The sequence below is a fragment of the Zonotrichia albicollis genome, chromosome 2 (assembly GCF_047830755.1).
Source record: "Zonotrichia albicollis isolate bZonAlb1 chromosome 2, bZonAlb1.hap1, whole genome shotgun sequence".
Taxonomy (NCBI): Eukaryota; Metazoa; Chordata; class Aves; order Passeriformes; family Passerellidae; genus Zonotrichia; species Zonotrichia albicollis.
In genome coordinates this window covers 62,107,210-62,127,732 of record NC_133820.1, presented here as the reverse complement: position 1 = coordinate 62,127,732, position 20,523 = coordinate 62,107,210, and the positions used below count along the sequence as shown (strand labels likewise).

General features: G+C 38.9%; 1 protein-coding gene across 2 annotated transcripts in view; it reads right to left on the bottom strand.

Moving 5' to 3' along the window:
* The window catches only part of KL (klotho), a 123,847-nt gene that overhangs the window by 20,079 nt on the left and 83,245 nt on the right, over positions 1–20,523 (bottom strand). For both annotated transcript variants that reach the window (XM_074535324.1, XM_005482610.4), the window contains exon 2: positions 4,091–4,601. In XM_074535324.1, the coding sequence (XP_074391425.1) occupies positions 4,091–4,601 (511 nt within the window). The remainder of the gene's footprint in view (positions 1–4,090; positions 4,602–20,523) is intronic.

The window sequence follows — 20,523 nt, the reverse complement described above, 5'->3', positions numbered from 1 at the left end:
TTCATCTCCTCCCCCTCCACTCCAAATACATATTGGGAAAAACCTGACAGCATATTTGGTATGCACATGAATTTTTATTACCACAGATTCCAAGCAGAAGTGATAATACAGAAAGACTCTGTTTATTTTGAAATTTTGTCTCTTTTCATCTTTTATGGCACAGCATTTTCCAGCTCAAATATTTAAGGGTCTCTAAAAATATGTGCATGTTCTAGGTCAACTGTTTGACTTCTAAAACCATCACATGCATTAAAGGTTAATGTCAGGATCTACTGGCATCTGTTAGTTTAACCAGCATTATTATAAGATTCCAAATGATACTCACTTTTAGCTGTATTAAACACTGAGATTCAGCAAAATGTTCCTGGGCAAGGCTCAGCTCCAGGAAAGCATAAAAGAGTGTGCTAATTCTAATTACATAATTAGACCCACCCTAATTCAGCAATGCATTTAAGCACATTCTTAAGCGTTCTTTTGAACTGGTGTTTGGCTCTGTAGCCAGCAAAGTTTATCTTTATTACTCACCACTTTCTGTCAGCCCAAACTGGATACTGACTGAAGATAATATTTACCAGCCTAGTAACACTGAAAGCATTATTTCAGGCAAGCAGAATAACAAGATCCTAATTTCCTGAGGTACATTTACTAACGTACCTTACAATCAGTTATGAGGCACCACATGGATTCTTGATTATAGCCCTGTTTGAATCAATTAAAGGAACAATGCAGTTAAATAAGGAACAAATTTGGCCCAGTCTTTGTCAGAGGTCATGAGAAAATGTCTACGGAAATGGAATATTTCTCCTCCTAAAGGCACCTTCTTTTGTGTTTGGCAAATGTCACTATTTTTCTAACCTCTGCATGCACCCATGATGACATCTGCCATACAGCAGAGTAAAAGCCACTGTGTGAACCAGTCTCAGCAAAAACTCTTTGAACAGCATCTCACCCTTCTGTAAGTCATCACTTCACACAGCACTCCCACACCTCCTGAGCACCTTGTAAAAATCCTCCTCAAATCTTTTTTAAAAAATGTATTAACTTTTAAGTGTCACCAAGGAAAGAAGCAACTTGAAAAATGTTTGGAAGTTCCAAGAAGTCTGGAAGTCTCAAACACCAAATCCCACACCAATTGCATATAACCACAATGAAAATTAATGCTTTTCTCCTTTTCTTTTCTTTTCTTTTCTTTTCTTTTCTTTTCTTTTCTTTTCTTTTCTTTTCTTTTCTTTTCTTTTCTTTTCTTTTCTTTTCTTTTCTTTTCTTTTCTTTTCTTTTCTTTTCTTTTCTTTTCTTTTCTTTTCTTTTCTTTTCTTTTTTTCCTCTTTTTTTCCTTTATGTCTGTTGGTGACCAAATGAGGCTGACTGTAATCCAGACTGTCCTTGCTTCTGAAACTCAGTGGCCTTATCCATACTCCCACTGCAAGTGACTCCTGATCCGAGCAATCCCCCAGAGCAAGCCTACAAGTTTGATACTGTACAGACCAGAACTAGGTTAAAAATTAAGCAGCAGTTCAGCTCATGTCCTGTTTGGCTCAATAGAAGTCATGAAAGGAAACATGGCAGACCCGTAAGTATCAGACCTACAAGATCTTTAAAACCCTCTGCTCAGCTGCTCTCCAACCCCAGTGCCTGAATAAGAGGTGTGTGAAGCCCCCAGCCCATGCTTCCATCTGGAAGGTGCCCAAGATCTATATTTTGCCTCTGGACACACCTGAGAATAGCTTGGTCCTGCCTGTCATGGGTCTGGCTATTCCTTTTCTGCTTAAGACTCTGAATTCAGACCTGATAACTCCCCAGACAATGACCGGACCTCTCCCAATCAACATGACCCACAGGAGCCCTTCCAGGCAACACGCTCTGCTTTACAAGGCACAATCCATTTGTTTGTTGCACCAGAGACAGAGAAGGGAAACGAATATGATCCCAAAGTAAGATCCTCATACAGGGGAGAAGATATCTCCAACCAATTAAAGGCTCTAATTAATATTTAACAACTTTATACTACAGCTCTATTTACTCTAATCAACCCTAAATGGTGCCAGAAAAAAAAAGAAAAAAAAAAAAAAAAAAGAGAAATACCAAAAATAGCAAAGAGGGCTGTGAATCCCAAATAAATATCCTTTCCCAAAGGAAAATAAAAAAATTAATTTAAAAAACTGTACAGAGCTTCTCTACAGCATGCAGTATCAGAGTGGACACCTACATCAGCAATTCAAGGGAAATCAGGAGCACACTTTTGAGCAAATCTCCCTCATCATGCTTCAGTTGACATCACACAGTGGGCTCAGAATGCATGTCCTGGGTTCCTCTGGGATAAAATTAATCCAGAAATGGGCCTCAGGAATACATACCGTGTGGACACCTGGTTCTCAACACCAATTCTTTTTACTCTACAGGTTTGCTCTGGGTTTTGCTCTACCGGTTTGCTCTACAGGTAGCAACTGGGCTACACTTATTTGCTAAAGCAGATGGAGAAATAAGCAGTTCTGTCTGAACCAGTGCATACACACAGCCAGGCACAGATACTGGATGGCAAGATCTAGCAAGCAGCAAAATCCCAGCTATATGGACCCGTGTCTGAATTAATCATCCTTGCTTCTCAGTGCTACAGTTCCTGCGTCGTTTTACTGTCCCTTCACCACCGGAGTGAATTTCATGGTAAATACCTCAAAAATCTTCCTATTACAGTGCTTCATTGCACTGGATAGGCATATCTACAATTCTCAGAGAGAAAGTTTGTGCCTTTATGTTTGGTTTTTAATGCCGTCCAACAAATCTGCTCACAGCCAGCATGATGACTTTTTTGGATCTTCCTCAACTAAAGTCCCCAAGGTACTGCATAGAAACTTTTGGTATTTACACCGGATTTTGCAGATTCTAACAACAGAAGATATGGGTGCAATACTTTCCATTTAAATGATACCAAAGTCCCTCCTGCAGATCCAGCCTGTCTCTGCTTTCTTTGTTTGTTTGGGTTTTTTTTCTATAAAAGGTTTAGGCAAGTGCCAGTGTCTTCTGACAAGTCTTTAGTACTGTTGTTGCTGTTATTATTATTTATTGAGTGATACAATAAATGGAAAGACACTTTGTAAATTGAGATTGCTTCCAGTCAGCTGTGACTAAAAGACAGATCCATGTATGTATTTCCAGCAATTTAAAATCTAAGCAGAAATTGAGGTAACCGGATTATGACTTCTTCACCAAGATGAACTCTTCATCTGACTTTATGCAAACTAGTGATACTGTACTTGCAACAGTTAGTTACTATTTTGCTCAGGTATTTATTCACCTTTTAATTTACTTGCAATAATTACGTTATTGGAGTAGCAGATTAAACCAATTTGGGAGTCCTCTGCATCTTCATTACTGCTGAGAATGAAATTAAACCAATTTTTTTCTCATTCACCATATGAAAATGGCAATGTAACACAATGTCTATTTCATCTGAATTAATAGATACAATAATACTATTTAAACCAAGAACAGTAAACTGTAGACAAGTAAATCACTTAACAAATTGTAAATTTAGACATTAAAAGACAATTAAAGTGGAAATGGGAATCCCAACAACTTATTGGCAAGTACTAGGATTGAAAAAATGTTTTTTCAGAAGGAAATAGGAAAACAGCAAATAAGTCTCATTTACGGTGGTGTATTTTCCTTACTGTTTGGAAAAAATATCAGGGGAATCCCTATTACATAGTATTCATCTTTCCATATATATATTCTTATGTTTTGCACATATGCATTCAGATAAGGAAAGCAGCTATTAATATATAATACAGCAAATTCTCCTAAGGCCACTCAGAATATAGTTTACATGTCTTGCAGTTCCTCCTGCCAAAGACAGTATAAATTTTCCTACTGTCTTCAAGAACAGCAGCATCAGGCTCACCAAATGCTATGTGCAGATATGAGAGTTCTTCAAGGAAAGAATAAACCCAGGAAAGGATTTGAAATCTCATTTCATAAGTGCTAAGATGAATGCTAAAGACTAAAATCAGTTTTCAGCCTGGTACCTTAACACACCTCTGTGGGCTATACTGCATTATGATTTTTAAAAGCATGTATTAATACAAAATCCTACCTTTTAAAGTTTCCATAATGAACTTTTTGAGATAGTAAATATATTTGGCATCATCTTTCTTGGTGGTACCAGAAACGAACCAGCTGTTCTCCACAATGAATATTTGGGGGTTGTTATATTCACTGTTTATCCAGTAAAGGAGCTGCCTCAGGCTTATTGATTCCAACTGCTGAAATTTCATGTGGGAGTCCAAAAGCTGGAAACTCAGGGTAGCTCCAAAAGAAAGAGCAAAAAAGTCTGCTGTTCCCTTGATATACTTCTTCTCAGCCTCACTGAATTCAGGCAATAGAGATGAGAGGTTGCTCCTCATGCTCTCTGGATAGTCACCATCAATAAATATGGGCTTAGCAAACCAGCCAAGCACAAAATCAAGAGATTTTTGGCATTCTTTTATGTTCTTTTCAGTCATACGCTGGGGTTTTATCCAGTGGGAGCTGAGGGCAATGGACACTTTTCCTCTTTGAGCCGGACGGAAATGGTCATTGTAGAGGTGCCAGACCTTAGCATGGGCCTGTTGAAAAGAAAGGCTGTAATTAATGGACCCAAAAATCCATTACAATTATTCTCAATTACAGGGGCTCAGTGTTATTAATTCATCAATAGTTTACAATACCTAAATTACCTCTTAATACTATATTAATGCCATGGATCAACCAGAAATTGCTAGTTGGCTGGGGAAAAGAGCATCTCAGTTTTCCATAAGATACTATTACAGGCACTGAACACACTTCTGGCTTTATTAACTTCTATTATTGAGTTCAGACATACTGCCAGAATTTACAAAAAAGAAAATGCATTTAACCAAACATGTTTCAGAAAAGGTTTTCATTATATAGGAATACCACTTTATCTGCAGATTCATGGATATATAAAAAAAACTTTAAAATATTGCCCAAAACTCTGAAACAATACAAAACAAAGAAATACCTTTGAACTTATTACTCTTTGAATCAGAACACACAATATAGGAATATAGAACTATCTATCTGGACTTCAGAAAGTCTAGTGAAAATAAAATTGCCACAGGTCCTGAAAAATCATTCCAATAATTCCATTTAATCCATTAAAATGTACTACTTATACCGAGCATCAGAATTTAAACACTTGTCTTGGTATAATTTTATCTTTTACTATAAGAACGTATTTTGTTACCAAATTTCTTTCCTGAGATCTTACAGAGTCAGTTATAAGTCTCTCAATGTTCCTTTTAAAAGCTAACTGTTAAGTTCCTGAAGTCTTGTATTATCTTCAGGCATTACCTTCAAGCTCTTTAACCACTCTCACTGCTCTCCTCTGATTCTCTTCCAATTTGTCATCATCTGTCTTTCAACTGCAGAAGCAGAAATGGATATAATGTGGCAGTGGCAGTCTTGCCAGCAGTAAAACCAGAGATGATTTACCATACTATTTCTGCTCATGTGGCCACAGAATTACAGTGTGAGCATATGCACATCTAAACTACCATCTCTCCAGAGCCCTTCACCATCTAAAACATATTTTCTTTTGAGCCTAGCTTATCAGCCAACGAGAATGTTGACTGTCCTGTGAATCCATATTCAATCTTTTGTAATCTATACATTAGTAGAAATTGTCTTCTTTTTTCCTATGTCATTGTTGAAAATGTAAAAATATGAGATTTGACAACACAAAGGTGGGAAAGTGACCAATACAACAGAGGGTTCTGTGCAACTCTGCGGAAGGACTTCAAGAGGCTGGAGAGATGCAAAGAACTGCCTGAAGTTCCAGAAAAGCAAATACAGGGTGCTGCACCAAATGACCCTATGTCCCAGGACATGCTGGGGGAAATTCCTAGAAAGCAGCTCTGCAGAGAAGGACCTGGGGGTCCTAATGGACAAGAAGGTGCCCCTGAGCCAGCAGAGCCCTTGTGGCCAAGAAGGGCATTGGTGTCCTAGGGTGGATTAGGATGGAAGAGCAGTGCCAGCAGGTTGGGGGAGCTGATCCTGTCCCTCTACTCTGCCCTGGTGAGGCACATCTGGAGTGCTGTGTCAGTTCTGGCTCCTCAGGACAAGAGAGACACAGAGCTCCTGGTGCAGCGGAGAAGAGCAAGGATGAGCGAGGGACTGGAGCATCTCTCTTACAAGGAAAGGCTGAGGGAGCTGGGCCTGTTCAGCCATGGGAAGAGATGACTGAGGTGGGACCTCATCAGTGTCTTTAAGTATCTAGAGAAGAGAGCCAAGAAAATGGACCCAGGCTCTGCTCAGCAGTGCTGAGCTACAGGACAAGAGGCAACAGGCAGAAACTGATGGACAGGAAGTTCCACCTGAATAAAAAGAACTTTTTTACTGTAGAGATCAACAAGCACTGGAACAAGCTGCCCAAAGGGGCTGTGGAGTTCCTCTCACTGGAGATATTCAAGATTTGTTGGTTTCAATTCTGTGTAATGTGATCCATCATGACCCTGCTTGAGCAGGGAGGCTGGACCAGATGAACCACTGTGGTCCTTTCTTGCCTGACACATCCTGTGATTCTGTAATTCTGAGATCCACTCCTTAGAATAAAACCTACCTAATAACTCTACTAACAGTTTACATTTGTATTTTGAGACTCACATCGTTCAGTATTTGTTCATAAGTGCTGTGATGACACAAACCTCCACTCTCACCATACAGAGTCGCCAATCAAATGAACATATATCAAAATGTCACATGCATTTTTAGTTTTCCCTAAAATATAAATCATATAGAAAGCCTTAGAATTCTACTCCATGCAGTTGGCATGTTAGCAAATTTTATCATTAATTTACTGATAGCTGTTGTTTAGTTTCCTTTTCATACACTTATACCATTTAAGCTTTGAAGTACAATCACTTCCAGTAGCCAGCATTATTAGGAATATAATTTTTGACATCAACATTGTTAATTACCCAGGAAAACAAGAAATCCTATGATTTTACTGCTCTAGCAGAGTTTTAATTATTATTGCTGAGAGAAAAACCACTGGAAGTAAAGGACAACTAAAGGCAAGATCAATAATCAAGGCTCATTTCAGCAGCCCCCACACAGGAACCTGCTGCCTTTGAGTCATCATGGTGTACATAAAACAACTGCACAGATCTTCAGGAGACTAGACCCACACCCTTTCAGAGTGGTCACCAAAAGCCAAAGAGAACAATCTAAGAAACTGAATCACAGCCCACACCTATGGGCATGTATCTGAATCAAGCTCTGAGATGTAGATTTCCATGTAGATGCTCTCATTTATAATACATCAATAGCTCCCATAAACATGATGCAGCCTGACCATCTGTCTGTATTAATACAATGGGTTTTGACGCTCGTGAGAAACTATAGTAACAACTTCAAAATCTCATGGCAAAAATGAGAGCTGACCTAAGAACGGACTTTACTTCACACCGAAGCTCAGGAAAGAACCAAAGACACTACACATCAGGATCAACACCCAACACTTAAAATATGATTTTTAAAATGCCATTGAGAATAAATTTGTGACCACTTGCAACTCAAATTTGCACACCCAAATTTTCTTACAAAGGGGATGTATATTTTTCCTCTGTTGGATGTGACTCATCTCCAGTTTACCATCTCAAATGTTAAGATACCACCATGCACACTCTCAAACACATAATTTCATCTATGTCATCTTCATTTGCAAGTATGCTGCCCAGCTACAGAACACCTTGGGGACTGTGGCTCCTAGAACTCTCAGCCCTCCCTGTTTCCCATCAGTGGAGAGAGATCTTCCAGCATTTTAGTAGCTTTGGATCTACCATGAAGAAAGGTGAAAGAGAATTCTATAGATTATCCCTCTACAAGCATAGTGAAGTGCTGTTTATTCTCTCACTGCAATGAAAAAAGATGAAGTGTAGCAATGTGGGATCATCTCACTCAACTTTACTTTCTAAATCCCCTGGGCTGCCTCTACAGAAGATGAGAAGACTGTTGTCTAAGATATGAAGTGTGAGTCACTCTTTGCGAGTCCATCTCTCTCCACTGATGACAAAACCTGTTACTCAGTTTAGACACAACATACTCCATAGGCAGATGAAAGGTGGCAAGAAGAAGCTCACTTAAATGTCTGCCCTCTGGAGTGTGCATGAAGCAGAATTATATTATTTCCATTTAAAAAATGCTAAACGTAGAAAACAGTGCATTGAAGTCCCCTGTGGATGTAGATTAATGAAGCATTCAAAAACTGCATAGAAATAAAGCTGGAAGAAGCAGTGACAAAGCAGAGAGCCTATACAGAAACTGGAACAGAATTCATTTAACTAAAATTAGGTGGTTAATACAGTTTTAGATACATCAGAGGCAACTGGAACTCCAGCCCAAATTCCAGACAGTTTCAGAAAGCTGTGAGTCTCCCAAAAAATCCTAAATAGTATCTCTTAGCTCCACAGAGACATCTGAGGCATTAAAGAATTCATCAAATGATAATTTGCACCCATAGGCAGGGTGCAAATTATCTTTTGCAAATGAATCCTCTCTCTAGGGTAAGATTCCTTTTGAGCTGAAGACACCTTATATTTCACTGTCCACATGTGAGCCCAAGCTCCTACTACAGCCAGTGGAGATCTCTGGTTCCACCAGCTGCCTTAACACAAGCAACTAGTTGCCACTCCAGAATAATAAAGACTCAGGTCACACCTGCCATTTCCATGCAGGAGACCTAATAGCCTGGGAAAGGTCAAACACATTTCCAAGGCATAAAAACAAACCCTGCAATGTCATAGCATGGGCTAGGTCCTACCAAATTCCTGCAGTGATAGCAGAAGTAATTCAACACAGGCACACAAGCTTCATAATCTGACCAAGTCCTACTGAGTCAGAGATTGTCCACTCTATGGCAGGACAGACCTATACAGTCTGAATCACTACATGACAACAATGTAGTAATATGAAGACATTTGTTTGCCTGACTACTCCTCTAAATCCATGATCATTAAGATCTTCCTGTATCTGGCACTGATATGGATTATTCTGTGAGTTCTCTGTATTTATATCCATCACGATGCACAGCCTTCACAAGAGCAAATCAAGAATTTTAATTGGAACATCACAATTCCATAATTTGCGTTCATTCCTCCAGAACAAGTTTTTTCAGTTTTAAGTTTTGTGTCTTCTGAACCAGTAATAACAACATTCATTTCACAAATAAATTGCACTAACACCTTGGTCTTCACGCTCAGATGAATTATCTTGTTTTAACTGTCTATTTATGGATTAATGAAACTGAATTGGAAAGTGTTACTGTACTTGGCACTGGTGAGGGGACACCTCCAATCCTGTGTTACAGTTCTGGGCCCCTCACTACAAGAAGGACACTGAGGTGCTGGAGCATGTCCACAGAAGGGCAACAGAGCTCAAGTTTGGAGCTCAAAAAGGGTCTGGAGCCCAGGTATGATGAGGAGCAAATGAGGGAGCTGTTTAGCCTGGAGAAACTGAGGGACAGAGAGAACCCATCATTCATTACAACGCCCTAAAACGAGGGTGTAGCCAGGTGGGGGTCAGTCTCTACTCCCATGTAACAAATGACAGGATAAGAGGAAATGGTCTCAGCTCGTACCAGGGCAGGTTTAGATTGCATAGTGGGAAAAATTTCATCACTGAAAGAAAGGGTTGTCAAGCCCTGCCACAGGCTGCCCAGACAGGATGACATTTCCCAAGTTAAATGATTCTATGATTCTATGATTTAGCAATAGAAAGAGAAGAGTTAATTGAAAAAGGTGTACAAAGGGGTTTTGATTAGTAGAAACTGGGATAATATACTTCCACCAAAAATATCATTATTCAGTTCTACATCAAAAGTCCTGCCGAAATGGAAATAAATATTTGAATGACATGGGAAAAATCTATGTATTAGTCACAATGTGCCTTGTACCTGGAAGGAGAAAATGTGCTTTTTCATCCGTATCATCAAAACTAAGTATTTTAATCAAAAGCTGCAACAAAAGGATGACATATTCAATGTAAGTTTCACCCTTAGATGCTAAGTTAGTTTTATGCACACAGTCTTTGGGCAAACATTCTGTTTCACCATCAAGCTATATTCTTAATACTGGGTAACAGATACAGGTATGTAGAAATTGCTTACAGTTCTTCCCATATTTCAAAACTAGTAAAATAACATCTTCGTATATAAAGCACAGGACTTTTATATTCATTATATAGTTACTCTGTTTCTCCAATTATTCCTTCCCAAATATATAGTGTTCCAGTTTCACTTTTACAATCTGTTAGCCAACATGACCACAGGTGATAATTTCAATTAATTTAGTATTTTTGACCAATCTCAACAACTTTGCAATAGAATTAGGCTATGTAAGTGGTACATAGAACACCAAATGAACTTTTTTCAGTCTACAACCACTCCATGTAACATTTGCTAGAATTACAGCTCTAAGTATTGATCACACCTCTGAACTACACCCTTTGTTCCAGTTCCATTCTCAATAACTATTAGCTGTTTTTCACATTGTGCTGGTCATTGGAACATGAATGAATTTATGGCAGCCACACATTAGGCACAAAACAGTATCATTCCTATTTTAAGAATTGGAAACAGAGATATTACAACATGCACAGAAAAAGACAAATTAAACTAGATACCCCAAGCTGTAGACCAGTGTATTAAATCCAGAATAAGTGCCTCTGTTTAATGTGATACTCACCTCTACAGAAAAAAATACCCAAAAAAGCATTAAGGCTTTTTTGAAGGCACAGTGGCTAGATAGAACATCATTTTTCCTCATCCTAGGCAAAACAGTGCTTTGCTACCATGAGAATGAAAGGGAGAAGGCAGCCTGAAAGCATGAAGCTAAGCCACAGGCATCCAGATGCATTGCAGGTACTCCAAAAATATTAGCAGAAGGGGAAAAAAACAAACCTGAAGGATAAGAAGGCAAGTAAGAGTTATTTTTACACTTTGCTATTGAATTTTAGAGCAGATGAAAGTCTTGGATGGCTTTTACTTTCACACACTGTATGCGCAGGCAATAATGACCATTATCAGTTAGATATGCAGCAGGGAGACACAGTGACCACAGTGTGATGGAAGGAAACAAAAACCCCTTGATCCCACTGTGTCAGGCAGCTGCTGCAGGCAACTTCTCCATTGAAGTCCAGAAAGCCGAGACGTCATGGCACAAGCCCTGAGTTAAAGCTCTCTCAGGCTTACCTTGCTTTGAAAAGGCCACCCACTGGGCCAGCACCCTGTGGCATGGCAGCCAGAGACAAGGCAGCCGGACTGCACAGAGCACTCTGCAAACCCCACCAGTACCATCAGAGGCTGTGCACACACAGGGCACACCCTTTGGCAGGGACTCATCTCACCCATTTTTGCCATCACCTGCATCTGAAGCACTTCCTCAGGTAGGGACACCTCTGGGCCACAACTCACTCAAGCCATTTTTAATGCCCAGATGAGCCATCAAGATAAAAAAGTGCCTGTTCCACTCCACTCACCACACAGGCTGGCACAACCACTGGAGTCGACATCCTGTCCAAATAAACTAAAGCACCGAGAGACAAGTGGGCTGGGAAAGCAGTTTCAAGTCTCATGAGATGCAAACAGTCTCTGAAAATATAAAGATCATCTGGAAAAGAATTAAGTAGCATTTGACTTTGTGAAGCAATGGGAGACAAGATAAAAATAGCTTTATTTCTGACAACAAGTGCTTCGGAGACACTTGATGTGTTTAATCATTTTCCTTTACCTCTGACAGAAAAGATTAATTACGGAACTGCACCAAAATAGTTCAAGGAATGTTGTGACCCACGTGAATATTAAAGATATGAGAGATTCTTAAACAGAGTACAAAAAGAAGATAAAAGTACAAAGCAGTACTCTTGAGTGATTTAGAGACAATCTTGCAGTACTGGAGAGAACTAAAGTAGTCACTGATAAAAGACTTGAAATCTGGGACACAATGCTCAGGCAGTATTTAGGGGAAGACCAAGATAAAATCATTGCCATCAAAATTGCTTTGGGCATGCTGGAGAAACATAAACATACAAAAGCTCCAGTACTGAGAATGACCTGCAAAGTCCTCTACCACAACGTCAACCTCTTGCAAGAAAGGCCAGGCTCCAATCATCATGATCATATCCAAGTATAAAAAATACAGATACAAGGGAAAACACATGAAGAACTGAGTTCTAATCCAGAAAAGCAAGCACACAGAACTGCACAAGCTGTAGTGAACAGCACAAACCAAGACAGCACCACTTTGCAGGAGCTGATATTTGTCAGACACTTGAACAAGGAGGATAAAAAAAGCACCATGACTTTGGAGAAACTCATAATGGGAATGATGGTAACAATTATGACAACTGAATACACCATTACCCAGGAAAAGGAATGGAACATTAGTGGATTTTAAGCCACATTCTGGTTGGAAAGAATGATACTAGAATCAGCAGTGAGAAAAAATGTTAAGCATATAAAACTATCACAAAACTCACATAAAACTGTTATATCAAAAACATACATAGAATATACTAAAGTGATAAAGCAATGCCCAGTCAGAGCACTGAACGTAAATGAATGCTAAAAACCTGAACTCCCAATTTTTGTAATAGCGCTGTCAAGGAGAAGGCATCCATTATGACTTCAAACCTGCAGTTTCACGAAGGTTTGTACAAACTGGATGGAAAGAGGGAAGAGCAAAACCAGCAGGAAGAAGAGGAGTGCCCACAGAAGCTGTCAAACTACAGAACACAGCTTTAGAAGGCCGAGCCACAGAATTCATGCCTCTTCCTTGTGCTAAGGCAGAAGCCAAATGAGAAGACTATTGCCCTCCAAAGCAATAGTGCGGAGGACAACCAAAGTAGTACACATAATCTTTAGCGACATCAGTCTTAAAACATGAAACTACTTTTAGTTAAATACAGAATCAAAATAAGAAATAAACATAAAAGACAAATGTCTCCCATATATTTAAGGGTAAAAATTCTGGAAGAGGTGTCTAATATCAAGCATGTTTCTTTGGTAGATGCATATAAGGAAGGCCAATATTCATCTGTTCATATTTGGCCCCTCAACACACCTCTCTAAATTTGCTAAACCAGGTGTTTCACAGGGAGAAATAATGTACTTCTAATGGTTTAGAGGAAGCATGTGAAGAAAATTGCTTTGAAAAGTCAGCTGCTAGCAGAAGCTTAAAAAACCACGGTAGTGTGTTAGAAAGAAAACTTTTCTTGGAGAGAGATAGAGGTAAACACAAATAAGACTAAAGTCCATCATCATGTGTCCCCCAACAGATAATGAAATGACAAAAAATTTTCAGCTTGCTGGACCTAATCTAACTAGCTAAACCAAAAACCCAGCTTGGAAGAAAGCCTATAGCTTGGTAGGAATATTATAGGATACAGAAATCAGGTTACTCATTACCACCATCCCTGCACTTAAAGCACCCAGAACAGATGCTCTGGTGTTAATAATTAACCCTGAATCTTATCCTGGGCACACCACTAGATTAAAAATAAATTGACCCAACTGCTCCTGGAGAGGTATTACAACATTTTGAGTGTGACTTAAAGCTCCCAAAAGATAGACAAAAAGAAATCGCTGTCGTGCTATTATTACAAGAACATCAAATGATACTGGATTTGGAAAATCCATGTTTGTAGAGTTGGGAAAGTCAGACTGGCAGTCAGAAATTATTCCTGAGTTGCATGAATGTGCTGCCCTAAAAGCTCCAGAAGTTCAACTAGAGACGAATGGCTAGTGGCTTTTCCCTAATCAGTCTCAAAAGAAATTAGACTGCAAGAATATGGCAAAGTGTTTGAGTCCAGACCATCAACCACAGAAGCAGTAAAAATATCTCCAAACCATGGAAAAAAGCTTACTGGAGTAATAAATAATTGCATGAACATGAGGTATTTCTGAGGCTCCAATCTGGCCTATCATAAAAGCAGACAGCAGGATTTACTGGATAATGGCTGAATTTTGAACACACCGATTGTAGGAAAAAACACCAGAATCTGGCAGAACAGATTTAGCATATGCTGTCTTTGGGATTTTGTTATGAGGGAAAGGATGGAAAGAATTTCCCCCTACATGGGCAGGGCAGCAATACCAGTGTAGAAGCATCTAGTGCCCCAGGATTTCACTGTGCTCTAGCTTTATGCAATATTCATATCAACCAAACATGGAAAAATTTACCAGAGGCTGATCAAATCCATGTAATTTCATGAACAGATGATGCATTAACCTACAGTCAGATTCAAACACCACTGAAAGAGTGAATTATACAAATATAAGCCGTATATTTGTACATGGCTGTTCGCTTCTAAGTGAACTGATGAACAGGTCAAGTGGTACATTAAAGTGAAAAATATTTAGGAATAGATTAATTACTTTAGAAAAATGAATGAGAAAAATTACTAAGAAGCTCCTTGGGCTACAATTTCACATATGCTGTGATCTTTCGTGAGTTTTATTCTCCCCCGGCATTCTGTATCAGTGTTTGCAGATAAGCCTTTAACCAAATTTTTAAAGAAGGTGCAGGAATAGGAGTGGAGATCAGGACAGAACCTGACCTCAGCAGCATTCAAAAAGGCTGGCACAGGTAGCCACACTGGGGATGCTGTTCCAGCATGGCCACTTCATTTGCACTTTGTTACCCCCTCCAGAAGCAGTAGAGGTTATGTTATTGTAAAACCAAAGGAGTCAGTCAGTTCACTGTACAAAGTGAGCATATGGTGCTCCTGGGAGACTTAAAGCAGTGACTCAGAAACTACAGAGTGGGTGAAAGGTGCAATTACCAAGTTCGGCACAGTTAAGTGCATGAACAGTGTGGGCTCAGCAGAAGAGTGAACTACAAGAAAAGTTGGTCTCCAGAGCATATCATGGGGATCTCATCCAATTTATTCACAAGAAAAGTCACTTCAAAGAGGCTAGAGCAGGAGAAAGGTAGCTCCCTCTGGGAGAAAATATTAAGCAACTGCTACAGAATTATTTGATGTGCATCACAAGAAACGTTTCTAGAAGGTAAACTAGATTCTCTTTCTTTTCAGCACTCAGATATCAGTTCCATGGTTGCAAATATATAATGAAAGATCCTTAATCAGTTTCACAACAGACCAATACTGCAGTGCCCAGGTACATCAAATGGCTTCAGAAGGTATTTCCAGATAAATGTGATAGCGGATAGCTTTTCCTACTTTGAGTTCCTCTGTGAGAAAAAAACAACCAGTGGATATCAACAGTAAAGGAAGTGGAAGTCTCCATCAGTGGAGGGCACAATGAGTAATATGAAGGCATTCAGCTCAACATAGTTGTCATAGGAATCGCAAATTTTGTCATCATATATGGAACCAATATATCAGAACAGAGCTCTGTGGTATGATATAGGCAAATGAAAACCAGAATGAAAAAGACTTGCTAGAAGCAATTGCTGCAAAATTCTTTTTAAACCAAACATTTGGATTGTTCACGCCCAAATCCTGTTCTATCACTTACATGATAACCTGTGTTTGCTATAAGCTTGGACACTAAATTTAACCATTCTGAGATTAGAACTATGCATCAATGACAACAGGCTATCAAATAAGATGGAATGTCCTATTCAACCCTCTAGATGGATGCAGAAAGCAGCACATCAGGATAAGCAATATAAATTGAAGGTACCAGTTTCAATTTTCAGACAACTGTTTAGATTACAATTTGACTAGATGTGAATATACAATTCTTCCTTCTTTTTCCAGTCAGTCTGAAACTGTTTCTGTCAGATTCAGCTATGTTTCTATGCATACATGATAAAAAGTAAGCACTAAAGGCTTATCTCCTTGTGTGAAACCTGCCTGAAATGATCTGGCCTGGGCACATGTAATAGAAATGACTGAAGTGATTTCAATCACACACTTTTAAAAGGAATGCTCAATTGCAAACTCACTGAAACTGTACAGTAAATTAATCCAGTGACTTTTGGAGTGGCTTTTGTGTCAACTTAGATCCCACAGAGAACCTGCCTAACCAGGACCTGCTGCTACAAAAGAGCATGCATCATCTGCAGATCTCTGAGCCAGTGCAAATGTCATGGGAGTTCCACAACACAAGTGGCAGCAGATACCTGCTCCAGCCACTGAACCCCACCCCTATGAAGAAGAAAGCAGCTCCCAACCTTGACACATGGCATTAGTAGTGAGAAGGGTTTATGTCCATGTGTGACCTAAAATTCAGTTGCTCAAACAGAGCCATCCCAGTACCATTTGGGATGGTCTGGCCTATCAAGGTATCTGCACAACTCAAGACCTCCGGAAAACCTTGTCTTTTGGACTGGCAACTGGAGGCAAGACAGGATAGTCTAGGCTTCTCAAATGGTAAACATTTATTATGTGTGTGCCACTTCTTTTGCCCTAGTGGCTTCTGCACAGGTAGTTTTGTGAATGCATGAAGTTCTGACTGTGTGTCTTGAACAATATATAAGAATGAATCAAAATTATGAAAGGACTCAGGAAAACCAAGAGGATCTAAGTAAGACTTTTTCACTCCAGAAGCTTTACACCAGCAGCAGCCCCTGAAAGGCTGACAAGATGAATCATAGGACCCTGCAGATGGACAAGTCAAGCAGAACTGAATGACTCGTAATTGGTGGTCTGGATGCCTCAGCAGTCTGTCCGTCTTTGCACCAGCACAGTGAACCACAGGGCTAACTGACAAGTTTTAATTATTACAATGGTTATTACTAGCTGCAATTCTTCCTTAATGTTACTGCTTCCACTAAGCTAAGCTATGAAAGGAGGATCTGGGAAACCATAGGAGGAATTCAAGCTGAATTCAAGTTACTCAGCATGCTGACATCTCGTCAGTGAGGATACAGTCACTGGAGGAGGCAGACTTTAGTCAGGCATATTTATTTTGAGGAATCACTACACTCCTCAGCAGCCACCAAGAAGATAAAGAGGAGCTATTCAAATCAAAATTCAGAAGAGGAAAGATAAATTCCAGTGCAAGGAAAGGTGGGGAAAATGCATCATTACGAGAAGTGAAATTCTTGGGGTACCAGTTTTTTAAATTTGAGCAACAACATGAATGAAGAGATGAAAGACAAAATTGGGCATTCAGTTTTAGACTGGAAACAAACTTTGAATCTTTGCATTTCTTCAGCAGCAAGGATGATTTATGAGCATTTATCCATTTTTTCAACAAGCTTTTGACTATACTGCAGTCACAGATTAAACTAGATTCAATTTATACCTACTTTGATTTAGGAAATATATTTACAATCTCATCCAAAGCGTGCTGAAACCATGAGAATACACTTTTGAGGTATGAGTAAGTCCCTTTATGGCTGTTTCTAAATGCATGTTTAATGGTAGGTATAAAATTGCTTTACTGCAGAGATGAGTGTTAACTCAAAAGTGTACACATAGAAGTTTTCCTGCTTTACTCTTGTAGTCAGCAAACAGAGTAAGAATCGCCATTTCCAGTAAAAGCTAGACTCCTGTAGAACAGATAACTGCATCAAACTAAAAGTATTTAACATTAAATATTTCATTCTTACTCAATAAACAAAATCTTCATATTGTTGATTACCTGTTGAAATTAAACTATTTCACCTGTTTTTAAACAAAGAATCTTGTCTGGATAACATAATAGTGAGGAAATGTTTAAATGTTGTTGATAAGAGGCTGAATGTTAAAAATTGATATAAAAATATCAGCTGCAGCTGTTTCCCTTTTCAAACCACATCCCATACTTTTTTATGAAGCAATGCAGGATAAGCGGGGTTTACTACATCAATGTACTGCAATCTCAGCCGTAGCAATGAAGAAAAAGATCACAGTGAAACACCTAAAGCTGCTTTTATCCAGTCCTTAGGGAAATAAAATAAATTTTAAAAGAATACAGCAAAAGAAAAGGAGGTGTGTTGTTAGAGTGATTGCTTACTGAGCCACACAGAAAAGGGCGTGCGCTGGTTAACACATAGTTGAAAATGCAAATTAGCTACTGCTCTTTCAGCAATCCTTGTTTCGGCCTCTGTGCTCTCACCACAGTACTAGACACTTGCTAATCAGAATTAACATCACATTAACAGACTGAGGTATGCATAAATATTCTGTCAACTCCATAAATTTTAAACATTCTTAGCACATTTAAAGTTTAGACTTTACTCGAACAGCACAATGAGCACTCCTGAGGGCCTCGCACGTGTTCTTTTTTAAAGTGCAACTTAACACATTTCACTGCTCTCTGACAGTGCACTCATTTTCTTTTGGAGATAAAGCAGTTGTCCCTCTTTGATACTGGGGCTTCTTTACATAGGAAACCTACAAAATATTATTTTCCCTTTGGCTAACACTGACACTGTTCAAAAAAAATTACTCTGTTGAAGGAACAGGCACAAGGGGAAACCAATAAATTTAATCTTTTGTCTACTATTTCAAAGTGCAGTACTAAACTTCAAATTGCTCTATAACAAAGTATAAAGCCAGTGATGACAAGACACTTGTATACATGAATGAGAATCATCACTGGGCTAGGAATACAAAAAATGAAATGCATTTCTATTTTCATTCCTACTCATTTCAGATATGACTAAATACTTTTTCACCCCCCAGCTATTTTAAATACAGATACAAAAATATATGGACACATTAAAATCTTAACTCATCAATTAACTCAGAGCTTCAGGTATACTTTTTAAGCAATTTGTCTAAGATTGGCCTTTATTTCTGTATTACCATGGAAATTCTGCCAGTATACTGCAGCATGAAAATATACTATATCAAAATAAAGTAATATTTTCAATTATTTAAAGAAAACATCTTTTGGGAGAAATCCCAGTTTTAATATTGAACCACACTAGAACAACAAAAATATGAGTTCATATAAATCTTGTAGCAGCAAGATTCATCCTCCTTTGCTGAGATACAGAAATTCCAGAAAGTAGCACTGCTCTGCTTCAGTTACCATGAGGGCAGGTATCTCAGCAGTTTTCAGGAGGCCATGTAGAACATGGTAATTAGGTCAATATCTAATCATGAGACAGATGCCTGTCATTTAAATATTGCCTGTTTTAAAGGAAGGCAGTTCAAAGGAAAGAATTTGTATAGATCATTGTTTCTAAGTAAACTGACCAAAGAGTTATGCAGGTAGAGCAAAAACTTACAACAGACTTCTATGAAGACATCCATCTAAACACTTTCAGAGCCACAGAGGCTTTTGTAAGAGAGGTCAGTGTTTGTTACAGTCCCACTCTCAGACATAAGAATGAAGAGCAACACCTCAGGCTAAAGTGCAGAGGAACAGGAAGAGACATAAATCCAGTGCCTCAATTTTTTTTACATACTCTCTTTAATTATTATGACTTCCATATACTCCAGGCTTGTTAGATGGAAAAGGAGATTAGGTGTACCAGTAATACAATGTGTAGCTGGTGAATTTCCAGACACAGTACCTACAAGTACTTTAGCAAACAGCAGATCTATTGACCCAATATCTCAGTAACCCATGGACCAGAAGGTGATGGACAGCTAGATTATAGCAGGTGGGATCCTGCAGAGCAGCTTCCAGGTTAACTTTATCCAAAATCAACCCAAACCATTTCAGGCTATGAACCATAGTACAGAAATTTGTATTTTTTTGTCAAAATCAAATATGAAAATAATCTTTGACTTGGAGACATCCCATATGGTGCAGCAAGAGCCGGCCAGACATTTTATCCTAGAGACAAAGGCTTTCAGTAGCCACGGCTTTGCCAACACAGCCTTCAACAAGTATGTAGTACAAAGGGTATTGGGAAAAAATGGGTCTAAGAGAGCATACATTAAATCAGGATGACACTTTAGATATTAAGAAATTCACAGATTATACAGTTTATGTGGAACCATGATTCAATCAACGATGCTAGAGAAGGAAGAGCAGGGGGCACTGCAGCAATTAACCAGTTGCCCAAACACTAATGAAAAGCAAATTGTTGGCCTGAATTAGGGTGTGAAGGGCTCGAAGAGCCAGGTGGTTTTGCTGAGTCTAAGGGAGGAAGGCAGGAGGCTAAGACTTGCTGAGACTAAGGGAAGGAGTATGAAAGGCAGGAAGGAAGGAGGGGGGTAATTGTAAGAAATTGCACTGCATTAACTGAACTTTTCACTGGAAGCTCTTTTATACAGGAACACTCTTAGAAAAGAGCTAAGATACTCTGCAGGAGACACACACACAAGTCCTTACTGCCTTACTGGGAGGAAAAACAATCTCTGTAGAAATGAGTACTGGGAAAAAAGCAAGGCTCCATCCATAGCAGTCAAAATCCACTTTCCTCATACTTCTGAGATGGAAGAAAGCAGAGATGTTGGAAATACTGAAGAAACATCAGGGATTTTACATACCTAATTTGAAACATAAAATAAGAATATTGGGATACAATTTACAGTCAAGTACATATGATGCATTAGATGTTTATTATCAAATGAGGCACTGGACATATTCGGTATACTTCATATATATGTATATAC